The 15,092-nt window shown below is 35.8% G+C and overlaps 1 protein-coding gene across 1 annotated transcript in view; it reads right to left on the bottom strand.

Moving 5' to 3' along the window:
* Nucleotides 1–15,092, bottom strand: part of LOC129266575 (limbic system-associated membrane protein-like) — a 41,785-nt gene that overhangs the window by 16,698 nt on the left and 9,995 nt on the right. Inside the window, exon 4 of the mRNA XM_064104189.1 lies at nt 10,186–10,386. Within this exon, the coding sequence (XP_063960259.1) occupies nt 10,186–10,386 (201 nt within the window). The remainder of the gene's footprint in view (nt 1–10,185; nt 10,387–15,092) is intronic.

Here is a 15,092-nt window from a genome sequence, read left to right as displayed (position 1 = left end):
TCGTATAAGATGAAAGGGTTATGGTTAGGGTTGCAATGGGATTTTATGTTAGGTCAGTGTATAGTGTTAAACCCGGGGTTAAACTTGCCAGGTTATTCGATTAGTGTGTGGAATTTAGAGCGGATCCATTGTCACTGGAGTGAATGTCATAGTACCCTTTAAACACTGAGTAGATTACCCTATTGATGTACCCATCCCACAAAAAGTAGACACTCCATGTGGATCATTCTAACAGGAGATCTTAAGCTCTTACGCAATACTGACAACATTCTACCGGGTATCCAGAACATCTTAGAGTGGCAAAGTGTAGTTAACGTCTTGTCAATGGGGGGGGGGGGGGTGAGGGGGAATGTGATTCGAACAAATGACCATGAGCTTTATATAAAAGCAAAGAGTCAAAATAAAGGTATTTCTAAAAATGAAATCAAACTGCATACCATACCATGTGGTATATTCCAGAGGCGCGACCACTAAACCACAACTACAGGCATACATAAGTTATTCATAAGTTCCCCGTGTAGGTTCTACGATTTAACAAGTGGTTTGTCACTCATTACAAACACTGTAATCTGTTATTCTTAGTAAATAATGGCAGTATGAAACACGAATCGTCACCACTAATTCGTAGGTTGTTAATTTATAAGCTCATGTCTGCTTTTCGTCAGTGTGATTTGCCAGCACTCTTAGGATACACGAATTGTTAAACCTGTCTATATTAGAATTTAATGCATCAGGAATTTTACTTTTACTCGACCTTAGCAACCATTATGTATCTTAGAACACCATGAATCAGGCTTGCGTGAAGGTATTTATACTCAACTTAAAACCATATATGTATCTTAGAACTCCACGAAATTGAGTATAAGCTTTGATGCATAATGGTTTCTAAAATTGAGTTTGTAAAATTTCTTAGATGCATAATGGTTTCTGTATCCGCTTTGGAATGATCACACTTATACTTAACTTAAAAAACCAATATGCATCTCAGAACACCATGTATCAGACTTGAGATAATCACCCTTATACTCAACTTTAAAATCATTATGCGTCTAAAAACACCATCTTACAGCCTTGGGATAATAACCATTATACTCAAATTTAAAAACCATTATGCGTCTAAGAACACCATATAACAGCGTTGGGGTAATCACCATTACACCCAAATTTAAAAACCATAATGCATCTAGGAACACCATGCATCAGTCTTGGGATAATCAGCCTTATACTCAACTTAAAAAAACCCATTATGTCTCTAAGAAAACCGTGGATGAGATTGCAATTATCACCTTTAAACTCAACCCCAAAAACATATATGCAATTCAGAGCACTACGAATTAGGCTTATGGTAATCACCCATATGAATACACTTGAAAAATATGATTATGATTTTGTATTAGAAAAGCGTTGATCAGGTGTATCTCATACTTAACGGTAAAAACCTAAAAACCATTATACATCTGTTACCTTGTTCAAAACTAAAGTAAAAACATACCTTTTTTTAGGAAAGTTACAATAAATAAATTTCTTCCTGTTGTATAATCTGTAGAGACGGTAGGCTTCTCTTTTCCCCGTAATTATAACTTAATCGTACCTTTGTAAACATATCTTGTTAACTATTTCACTCTTTAAGTATTTAAATGCGTAGTTGATTATATACATTCAGAAATTGCGCAATATTAATTATTATTATATATTAGAATCCCATGAATCAGGCTTATGATAATGACCATTATAGCTTATGCTCAATTTTAATATCATGTATTTAGAAAATTCCGTGGATCGGGCTTAATAAGTTAAATACGCTCATACTGAAATAAAAAAAAAACCTTTGTGTACATTAGAACACCGTGGATTAGGCTTGATAACCTGGACCATGCTACTCAACTGAGGAACAGGATGATGATAATTGCTTGTCAGCAAACAGGGAATCAAGATTTATGAACGTGACCATTCTAACAGCTGAAGGTAACATTTATCATCATAGACATGGCCATTTTCCAAATCACCTTATGACTATATTCAATGAAAATTGCTTTCCTACACGTTTATTATTTAATGTGCCTTTCCCTAATTATAATTATTCAGTTAAGACAAGGAGGCCTCTTGAATTCGAAATAATATTAGAAAACTCGACCCTTAGATTGTGGCTACTGCCTGCACTAAGGCTGCGTAAGAGAAAATTTTACATTCCAAGTAAGTTTTACTGTCTTTCCATAGTTGTGGATAGTCGGATCGATCGCAACTCCTTGTAAGACGGGCCCCAGAACCGCAAACCTGGTTGAAGTGCAAAAGGATGAATAATTTAAAATATATATTTCATACGGGAATATGAATATATTACTACTATAGCACTCCTGGTACCCAGACCTATTTATCTTTGACAGTATACACTAGGGGCCAAATATGAATGTATTTAAGAATTCCCAGAACTATAAAATATGTATATACATATGTATATCGCTTTGGAATGATCACACTTATACTTAACTTAAAAAACCAATATGCATCTCAGAACACCATGTATCAGACTTGAGATAATCACCCTTATACTCAACTTTAAAATCATTATGCGTCTAAAAACACCATCTTACAGCCTTGGGATAATAACCATTATACTCAAATTTAAAAACCATTATGCGTCTAAGAACACCATATAACAGCGTTGGGGTAATCACCATTACACCCAAATTTAAAAACCATAATGCATCTAGGAACACCATGCATCAGTCTTGGGATAATCAGCCTTATACTCAACTTAAAAAAACCCATTATGTCTCTAAGAAAACCGTGGATGAGATTGCAATTATCACCTTTAAACTCAACCCCAAAAACATATATGCAATTCAGAGCACTACGAATTAGGCTTATGGTAATCACCCATATGAATACACTTGAAAAATATGATTATGATTTTGTATTAGAAAAGCGTTGATCAGGTGTATCTCATACTTAACGGTAAAAACCTAAAAACCATTATACATCTGTTACCTTGTTCAAAACTAAAGTAAAAACATACCTTTTTTTAGGAAAGTTACAATAAATAAATTTCTTCCTGTTGTATAATCTGTAGAGACGGTAGGCTTCTCTTTTCCCCGTAATTATAACTTAATCGTACCTTTGTAAACATATCTTGTTAACTATTTCACTCTTTAAGTATTTAAATGCGTAGTTGATTATATACATTCAGAAATTGCGCAATATTAATTATTATTATATATTAGAATCCCATGAATCAGGCTTATGATAATGACCATTATAGCTTATGCTCAACTTTAATATCATGTATTTAGAAAATTCCGTGGATCGGGCTTAATAAGTTAAATACGCTCATACTGAAATAAAAAAAAAAACCTTTGTGTACATTAGAACACCGTGGATTAGGCTTGATAACCTGGACCATGCTACTCAACTGAGGAACAGGATGATGATAATTGCTTGTCAGCAAACAGGGAATCAAGATTTATGAACGTGACCATTCTAACAGCTGAAGGTAACATTTATCATCATAGACATGGCCATTTTCCAAATCACCTTATGACTATATTCAATGAAAATTGCTTTCCTACACGTTTATTATTTAATGTGCCTTTCCCTAATTATAATTATTCAGTTAAGACAAGGAGGCCTCTTGAATTCGAAATAATATTAGAAAACTCGACCCTTAGATTGTGGCTACTGCCTGCACTAAGGCTGCGTAAGAGAAAATTTTACATTCCAAGTAAGTTTTACTGTCTTTCCATAGTTGTGGATAGTCGGATCGATCGCAACTCCTTGTAAGACGGGCCCCAGAACCGCAAACCTGGTTGAAGTGCAAAAGGATGAATAATTTAAAATATATATTTCATACGGGAATATGAATATATTACTACTATAGCACTCCTGGTACCCAGACCTATTTATCTTTGACAGTATACACTAGGGGCCAAATATGAATGTATTTAAGAATTCCCAGAACTATAAAATATGTATATACATATGTATATCCAAAGTGATGAAAACGCGATTAAAAACATAAGTAAATGACTCTTGTGATACTATTACTAATACTACTTAACTTGTACCATTATCGACACTAGTAGTAGTAATAGTACTACATGTACTACTACTACTACTACTACTTCTTTTTCTTCTTCTACTACTACTACTACTTTTGTCTGCTGCTGCTACTTTTAATTCTAATACTTCTACTTCTACTTCTATTTCTACTACTACTACTACTACTACTTCTACTACTACTTTATACTACTACTGCTGCTGCAACTACTACTAATACTACTATTACTACTACTACCACTACCACTACTACTTATACTTTTACTGCTGCTGCTACTACTACTACTGTTGCTGCTACTACTTCTTCTTTACTTCTACTAACATGACTACTACTACTACTATTATTACTACTACTACTACTATACTACTATTACTGTTACTACTACTACTGTTACTACTACTAATACTACTACTACTACTACTACTACTACTACTACTACTACTACTACTATACTACTGTTACTACTAGTACTATTACTATTACTTTTTATCCTCCTCATCCTATTACTACTTACTACTACTACTAGTACTACTACTACTACTACTACTATTACCACTACTACTACTGCTACTACTACTATTACTACTACATCTACTACTACTACTACTACTACTACTACTCCTACTACTAGTCCTCCTACTACTACTACTACTACTAATTCTACTATTACTACTACTACTACTAACATTACTAATACTCATACTATTTCTGCTGCTATTTCTATCGCGTTTGCCATCTTTTTATTATTTCTATAATTATTATCATCACCATTATCATCATCATCATCATCATCATCACTTTTACCATCGTCATCACCATCATCGTAAACATCATTACCTACGTCCTGAAAGCATTCCAATGTTGGTACCTCACTGGAATTGATCACAGGGTGATGCCAAACTTGTCTCCAACTTTAATATCTTCCCTTGAACCTGTTTTCCTCCTCCTCGTCTTGCAATATGCAAATCTGTCATCAGAGCCGCTCATCATTTAAGCCACAAAATCTATTATTCAACTCGTTTCTGGAATGCCATCTATTATCATGGATTCGACATCGCCTTTCTTCTGCACGCACCAAGCGAGTCATTATAGGCCATCCAATTGACACGTGAAAAACGTCCTCTCTATCACGCGCCACTTTACCCAACCCACTTCACACGTGTAAAAGGGTCCTTTCTAGTGCGCCCTTATCTGGTTAATAAATACCACCCACTTTACACTGGCACAAATGTCCTCTTATCACACGCCATGATAGACATTAGATACAGCCCACGTTATACATGTACGTGTAAATGGACCATTTAGTACACATCGAGCTATTCATCAAATGCCACCCACTTCACACCAGTGAAAAAAGGTCGCCATACAAATATGAGATAGACCATGACAGCACCATCATTATGACCAACGATCTCCAACATATTGAATCTTGCTTCAATTCAATAAAAAATATGAAACAATTATTAAGGATAAAAACTGAACGAATTAGAAAAGCCAATGGATAAAATTAATGATTTTCTTTCACAGGGATGGTAATAAAAAGGTGCCGGGTAAAAATGGCAGAGGTAATAATGGCAGAGGTAAAAATGGCAGAGGTAAAAATGGCAGAGGTAATAATGGCAGAGGTAAAAATGGCAGAGGTAAAAATGGCAGAGGTAAAAATGGCAGAGGTAAAAATGGCAGAGGTAAAAATGGTAGAGGTAAAAATGGCAGAGGTAATAATGGCAGAGGTAAATATGGCAGAGGTAAAAATTGCAGAGGTAAAGATCATGATATGCTACATCAACAAGGAAAAAAACAGAACCTTTTCGGTTAATATCAGTCATAGTTATTGAACTTGAATGGACTCCTCTCGACGAAAGGAGTATTATGAACTGATTAGATATTATATGGATTTTTCTGTCATCATTTTAGGTCTATACTTTATCGTTGATATGATCAAACTCAAACTATTTCATGCCAAAATAATTTCAATTAGTGATTGATGAAAGTATTTATCTTGGCCAGTTCGTATAGTAGAACAACACTTCATCACATACATACCCAACAAATTTTAATGTAAAGACCAATGTGCGCTACTATTAACACACTGAAATAGACAAGTTCGGGATTTCTTTGAACCACTGGCATAACTTGGATAACAGAAAAATAACAAAACGTTTTGTAATAAAAGCATTTTTTCATATTTCAACATCATAATGGATCCGAATAGATATTGATATGATACGTATATAGTTTAATGTAAATGATATAATGATAGCAACTAGTGTTCAGTTTTTCAGAGCAATACCTCATTGCACCTAATCCAAGTGGATGTCAGGTTCCTAACCTAGTTTATATGGTAACGGTTACCGCATTAATTTTGAAATGTGTAGCGAATTTAGGGATTTGAATTTTTAGGTGTTTCTTAGGTACCATTCTATCGACCTGTTTTGAAGGGGAAATTCACCATGACAAATGGTTTACTGTAAAATTAGCAGAAAAATATATTGGTGAAAGTTTGCGGCAAGCCCATCAAAGATTAAGATAGTTATTAGAAGTTTGAGTTTTTATGATCTGTGACGTCATATACTAGCAGCTGCCCCGTATTTAATGCACCAAAATGTATACTTTTCAATATTTTAATCAGTGGTTAAAAAATAAGAAATACCAACTCAAGTGTTATCAATTTGGTGCAGAAGATCTACAGCATCATTTGAAAATGTTACCCTTTCCATTAGTCAAACATTATAATTCCAAATCTCTTCTCAGAACCTTTCATATTTAATCTACTGTACATGGAGGGGCTTTGGGGTTTTTTGGCATGGGGGTTTAAAGCTGATCATTTATACCTCTATCATTTTTACCTTTGCCATTATTACCTGTGCCATTTTTTCCTGTGCCATTTTTACCTTTGCCATTTTTACCTCTGCCATTTTTACCTTTGCCATTTTTACCTCTGCCATTTTTACCTTTGCCATTTTTACCTCTGCCATTTTTACCTTTGCCATTTTTACCTTTGCCATTTTTACCTCTGCCATTTTTACCTTTGCCATTTTTACCTCTGCCATTTTTACACCGAGCCAATAAAAATTAGTTGATCGATATTCTTGAATAAAAAAAATAGATATGCAATAAAAAAAGGGTCTGTGCATTACACACTGTATGCCCTTAAGTCAATTTTTCTTGAGCAAGCAATTATACACAACATTTAAAATATTGTTTTAATCGTTGACCTCCAATTAATATAGATATCATAGGACAGTTAAACTGGTAAATCAATTTGTTAGATATAAATTTGCAGTATACATGTATGCACTAAAACTACTACATAATATTTTGGCGAGAGGATATTTCACTGCAGTTAGTAAAAATACATGCTCAAAACTTAACAATGTTCTTTTCCACAACTTATTTAATGTCGTATCATTTCAAAAGCTAAACGATGAAGTCCTAACAATTACCTTTCTACTTTAATCAATACCGTATGATCAAATGAGAGTTAAATGTATGATCAAATCAGAGTTAAAAGGGCGTCATGTATTAAAAAAAAACATGTAAACCGCCTACACAATAAAAAAACCCTGATTTTACAGAAGAAAAAAAAATTGCAGAAAGCAATAACAGAATCAGTCTGGAAGGTCATAAAACGGAGTTTTCTGCAATTTAATAGAACAGGTCTGTAGAAAAAGGGGAAAAGGGTGTTTTATTTAAGGAAATTTGTAAGGTTCCATACACCAAATACCAATTTCCTGTAATTTTACATGATATAATGTAAGATTACGCAATTTGGTAAGATTACAGGTGTTCTCGAGAGTCTCCTGCAGGAACTTCTTTTATTTCAAGGATATATTTTCTAACAGTGTACTGACTTACTGAGGTATTTCTAAATACAACAATTGCGCCTGTCAATGACCATAAAATCATATTTATGGAAGTATTTATTCTAATATCATTCAATACACAACGATGACAGTTCGGCATGCATTACAGAAAAAGATCAATTTACATAGCTACTCAATAAGATTCCCCAAGAATATAATTATCTTCGTTGAGTTATTTGATCATAAAGATAGAAATGTGTTCTTTAGTAAGATGGTAATGGACGAATCACTCAACTTAAATACAGCCGAACAAAGTCGACAAATGAAAGCGATTGGTATTAATGCTTAACTCTTCTAGTAAGCTGAAATTTTGAGAATATGGTTTTTATTTTATTTTTTACTAGACCTCATTATCACCCGAATATACAACATGAGTGGTTTACGGTATAAACCAAATTTATACATGTTTCATGTGAAAGAAAGTATTCAGAATTATTTTATCACTGTTCTAATATTACATTTTGGTGGTAAAATGATTGAAGAAATCAGATATAGAAGAATATACCATCATTATTTATGTGAAACTGTGACCTTCGTTACATACATACATCCATCTACAGACAGACGGACACACACATCGGATATATATATGAAAAAAATATATATTTGTAAATGATCCATAGTTTTCCGATTTAATTTGTGTTTCATATATTTAACCACACCTGGACCCCGTTTCATAAAAGTTACCATGATGGTAACTTTGCCATGTGATGGAAACTTGCATAGAATCCTTGATTTAGATTGGTTGTTGAACGTTGTTACCATGGTAGTTACCATTAGATGGTAAAGCTACTATAATATTAACTTCCACGGGGCCCTGAACAAGTAAACCTCATGCAATCCCTTCATATCTACTCAAGACAAAAATTGGGCCTTTTCGTGACCATAAGCATTGTGTTGAAATAAGTTCAAGACCGTGAATAAATAATAAGGAAAAACTGAATGATTAATTCTCGACCCGACAAGCAAGGCTGACCACGCGTTTATCATCATAAACCTCTCCGAAATGGTCACTCTGTCAAAACTGACCTAAAGGTTGCACATTTTCTCTGCGGAGGCAAATGAATTATAAATATCGTCAGTGATTGATCATTATCCTTGCTCAATATTCAACGAGGATGTGTCCATTTGTGCCTGAAAATCGATTAATGAAGAATTATTTCTGTACTGTGGAGCAACCCTCGGTTTATCAAGGTAGGGGGGCAGGGGATGCTGAATATTATACGAATGATTCCTTCACACATGAGAGAGCTTTTGCCATTCCCACTCCTTCCACGCCCCTAAGAATCGACCCCAGTAAACGTTTACTGGGCATGGCAATGCCTGCATCTTGAGTTTTGAGAACAGAGTTCCGTGGTTCGAACTGCAACTCATGAATTCCGGATGGTGGCTTTAATAAAACATGCTTAAAGGTCAAAATTTAAATCTTATTTTATTCTCGTGAACCGGATAGTTCCTGATAAGGGACATCCAATTTGCCCCGGAAAGTGGATATTCCTCATCGCATCTCATACTCGTCCACTTATTGCTACGAGGACCACTTAACTCATCTCAACAAAATACCCTTATGAACTGCTTATCTACTCAACGATGTCAAAAGCATTCAACTCAAGTGAATTAATCTGCTATTCTGCTTCAAATCTCTTCTGATCTACATTCCATTTTGAGATCTTCACCTTTTTCATGAAATGCTGTATACTCACACCTAGGTCTTCTTCCACCCTCAATTTCATCTTCGTCACTTCACCCTCCATTCGGCCTTTTCAGGACCAATCAGTTTCCCAAGGTTATATGTATCTTCATGACAACCTCCAAAGATCGTCATAGGATAAGCCTAGTTCTTGTACGAATCGTATGTAAAGTTCAGTATTCATTTGTTGATGAGGTAATAGATAGATAGATAGAATATAGATAGATAGGTAGGTAAATAGATAGATAGAAAGATATATAGATAGGTAGATAGATAAAAAGATAGATAGATATATAGATAGATTATAGATTATTATACATATAAAGATTCCTTGTTTTATTGAGATATCAAGATATACGTAACAAAACTTACTGTAAATTTTTGTTGGAAATGGAAAATAAATGAAATGAAAAATGTAATAAATAGACAGATAGATAGATAAATAGATAGATAGATAGATAGATAGATAGATAGATAGATAGATAGATAGATAGATAGATAGATAGATAGACAGATAGAGAAAGAAAGAGAAATAGATGAGAAGGGTGGAATTGACTGACAGTCATGATCATACTCACTGGCCGCAATAATCAGGTGATTGGCCTTGGTCATCCGGCTAGGCCTATCCCTTTTCCACCAGGTCACAATGGGGGCCGGCGATCCATCGACGAGGCATGTGAGTGTCCCGTTCGAAGATTCGTTAAAGTAGACCCGGTTCGGTTCGGCGGGACTCCAGTAGGGCGCCTCGCTAGGGAGGATTCTTCTAACCGATGCCGGATCTGTAGGAAAGGACGACAGAGGCATTATTTCTGAAAATTTACATAGCTTTATTTGAATACCTTGTAAACTAGTGAATGAATAATTTCTATGATTTCTCTTTTAGCCTATTGCAAGGTCAAATTATAGTGCTCAGCTGGAGAAGAGGGTTGGGGCAGGATTGGGGTTGGCCCCATACATTTTTTTAATCAACTTACTCTTTGTTTGCATTTTGAAAATACGCTTGCCCAAGGGAGTATTGGACCGCTACAATTTCAAAATTCCAAAATACCTTCGAAATCATCTCGATTAATTCGACTCCCTCGCTTTTATGAATTCTTTGACCTTACGTTTTGGTCTCCCTGGGAAAATATTCATGCTCGCACAAATTCAACATGGTACAGATAATCAAAACATAGTATTGCATGGGCTGCGCTACTTGTCTACTGGGCGAATGGATAACATAAACATTTCATATAAACGGAACAAAGGCAACCGTTGTCATTAATACATGCTCCTTCAAATAGATCAAACAATATTGACAAAAATACCAAACAAAGCAACAACAGCAACATGAACAAAATAGTCATTAGGCATATGGGCGTATAATTAGAATTGCTACTGGCAATATATTTTGTGGGCCTTGTTCTAGATATCGGTTTCGTCAACAAGAACACTATGATCAATCTGGGAGATGGTATGAAATATCCCCCAGCGCAATGTCCCCTTCTCATATTCATTGTATCTTCCTTTGATGGAAGCGCTTCGGATAATGTATCATTAAAAACGCACGTGGTTGGTAAATCATGTGCACTCCCTTGATACGGGGCGAAGTACAAGACGTGAAGTCAACACCTCCAACCGATCCGGGTGCTACAGTCACACAAGGAAAACCGGCTCCTAACCGACCGATGGAAGCCATTGGAAATAATGTAATAGATCCGATCGGTATGAAGTCGGTTTCGCCTGTCAGACTGAGGCATGACGATGGATACTTGAAACCGGTTGGGGGATTGACTGCACCAACCTATGCCATATCTGTGACCCGAATTCATAAGATAGTGTATTAAGATGAAGAAGGTTAAAGCAATCTGGGCCCCGTCACACGAAGGTTAGCGATTAATCGCTATATGAAATGGCCTATCATGATCATCGGTGCAAGCGCATTTTGCTCAGTATACTGATTGGGAACTAATCTGAATCGTTCTTTCAAAGGTTACAAGAAGCGGGGACCCGTAGAACAAAGCTTAGTAATCATCGTAGAAGAATATCTTTACAATAAAATTGATTGGATTGACTACACTGTACAATCAATCCTGAAAATCAAGCGTACGATTAATCGCTAACCTTTGTGTTACTGGACCAAGGTTGATTATGACGTATTTAATCACACAGTCACACCAACAAAAACGTTTTCAAACCGACCAATACTCATATATATATATATATTATATTGAAGCAATGTGATTAAATGCCCCATCTTCTAAACCCCTTGGTCATAGAAAATGGACGGGAGAGTATTGATCCATGCAGTGCAACTTAAACCAGAGTACATTTAAATTTAACAATATTCTAAGAATTAATGCCAATCTTTTTCTGCAACACAATACTTCTTACCGATATTCATATATGATGATGAAACCTTAAGTTCAACGTTTGACATGGTCTACTTTATTCCAGGATTAATGTTTGTATGAATAATGCTGAAACTTTTATAAATATATCCAATCTCATCAACACTTGTATCCATCTTTTGAAGTCCATTGTGTCTCCACAATTAGAAAACCCAATCATTAATAAATAATTTTTCTTTGTTAATTCACCTTGAGACCCCTGCTAAGTAGTTATGGAAAGCCTATTTAACTATGGTACGCCACGTTAGTTTTAATCTGAGTACCGAGGGTCGTAAACAATGCTCCGTATCCAAAGGAACGGCACGCGATGTTTTGTACGAGTCGAAAGATAAAAGAAAAGAGGTACAATTAAAATGCAACCGACAGGAAATTTACACGTGTAAATTTCACGCTACTGAGCACATATAGGCATATATTGTGTAGTATACTCAATGTACGGACATTGATATTTATATATATTGTAAAGAAATGGTACATGTATAACTTTACACACATATATATATATATATATGGTTCAATATTCTATCAAGTCATTCTTCGTATATAAAGTAAATCATCTCTTAAAGTAATTGATGCCGAAATATCTATTCTATCAATTTCTTGTAAATATGATTCATGTTGTGATTCATACTTGAGTCATCGTTTGTTGATCTCGTTAATTAATTTATCAAAATCTCTCTGATCATGCCAGAAATAACCTTCATGCAAAAATCTAAATATGACCTAGGTCAAATTAAAAATTTCTATGTACTTATATGGTTTCCCCACACTGAGCCCTTTATGACCCATCAAAGCCAGCATTTCATCATGTATTTCCCTGACACCTGTTTTAGCTGTCTGTGACCTTGAGCGGAAATACATCAACTATTAATAACAACGAAATAGAAACTTGAACAATTATTAGGCTGACTTTCCATGCATACTGTTGCACAGATTAACAGAGAATACTATTTATTTTAAAACAAGTACTAGTATTGCCCCGAAACTGTTCCCAGAAGCGCATCGTGTTTATAATCAATAGACGATCTAGCTACTTGCTTTCATTTCTCATGTCCACAATTTGATTATGATTTAATTCATCTACTTGGTACATTCATTCATGTACACATTTTCAGTTCCTTATAAAACTATCAAACACGGTTCTGCTTGTGAAGTAGGGTGTTGTACGGATCATTTGATTCCCTTCACAAATTCCCTTTAAAAATGATTTTTTTTTATTGATAATAACAGTGAGTTATGATGGGCGACCTCTGAGGTACAAATGGGTGAATTTCCATCATAACGATCTCAATACTTCAGGGCTTAAAACGACATTATGCTCAAGCACTTGCCTCTTTGAGATGATTGACTCCAAGGGCCTATAGCACAAGATTAATTACGAACGTACTTTGGGTCGTGTCATTTGCCAACGAATTCGTTGAATTATGATAAAAAGTAAGTCATGAGAGAAAACATTTCACGATGGATACAAGTTTGGCTATACAGTCTTTAATTTTCATATCGCTTTAAATTGAAATTTGAGTACAAACGAGCGCTTTCGGAGATCAAATATTTGGTTGAAGATGCCACATAATGTTCATTATGATTACAGTTGTCATCATGTATGTCGATACATATGGTCCTGATAAAAAATGGCGCCATTCCCTGCATTATTACAGAAGGATATTTCAGCTTTTATTGACTATCAAACCAGATTAACGCTGACACTGAAGCTAGGATTATTTTTAAAATTACTTCCGCCATCAAAAGGGGCGGATCCAGGATTTTCCAACATTATTTCTTTATCATTATGGCTCTCGAAGGGGAGGGGGCGCACGGGCCGGATGTGCCCCCCCCCCCTCCTCCTGGATCCGCCAGTGGAGCGAATGCATGTTCTTAGATTGAGAATTTCCAGTGACTTTGGAAAATGAACGTAAAGCATAATGAGCCCGAAGTTTCAACCTTAGGGAGTCTTCGCTTTCACGACGCCGCAACGGATTCAAGAACGTATACAATTGTATTGTAAAATGCCCGTCAAGTGACAATGAACAGCCAAGAAGGCTTTGTCGAAAATTGGTGAAATCCAAACAGCACTTTTATCCTGGCATTGTTCGTCATCTCCGAAACGTAGGGCGAAACTGTTGTTTCAGTTCGCCAACTTTCGACAAATACCTCCCAGCTATTCATTGTCATTTTGCCAAGCATTTTCAATATATCCACTGATATCTATAATCCGTCCCTGCTGCTGATGCCTAAACTCCCTTATTATTTCACAGCTGCTCCTGCCTGGGCCTATAGGCATTGGCGGCGGAAGCCAAACAATTTAAGGGGGGACCACCAAAAATTTTTGACAAGCAAAAAAAAAAGTTATATATCAACCAAAAAATTTTAGGGGGGACCGACAAAATTTTTTGACAAGCCAAAAAAAAAAAAAAAAAAAAAAAGGTCATCAACGAAAAATGTAGGGGGATCGTCCCCCCCCCACCTCAAATTTAGGGGGAAACGTCCCCCCCCCCCGTTCCCCTCCCCACGCTTCCGCCGCCTATGCCTATAGGGTGAGAGAATACGTTTGATTGCAATGGCAAAGAGCGTATTTAGTATGCAGGCGACGCGAAGGGTGTAGCACTTTTTGGCGTTAATCTGCTTCACAGTTCTTAGACAGTGATGGACCATTTTCAGCACACCGTGCCGTCAGATTGGTCCCCAGTGAGCAGTTAAGGCGAACTCTATTAAAATTCACCTCAACGACACACATCTCTATAGTGAAGATGTACCACACAGGAGAAGAACAGGACAGAAAGCTCACTGGATTTTACGGAAGTGACATCACCTACCCCGTAAAAAATGAAGTGTTAATTTAGCACTTACCATGCTTACAGTGTTTGTATAGTGACTGCACTACGAGTGCTGATTTCCTAGTTCAAATTTGAACTAGAAAATCAGCACTCGTAGTGCAGTCACTATACAAGCACTGTAAGTGCCAAAATAGCACTTCGTTTTTTTTACAGTGTATAGATTTTTTCTATGCATATATTGAATCTAGATTGAATTCATCAACAAAAAATGAGATGTAACGAAGAAGAATGATGTAAGGGTTAGGATAAAGGTATATACAA

Source organism: Lytechinus pictus, chromosome 8, assembly GCF_037042905.1.
Source record: "Lytechinus pictus isolate F3 Inbred chromosome 8, Lp3.0, whole genome shotgun sequence".
NCBI classification, from domain to species: Eukaryota; Metazoa; Echinodermata; class Echinoidea; order Temnopleuroida; family Toxopneustidae; genus Lytechinus; species Lytechinus pictus.
The sequence above is the reverse complement of the archived record's forward strand: the minus strand, read 5'-3'. Positions and strand labels throughout refer to the sequence as shown.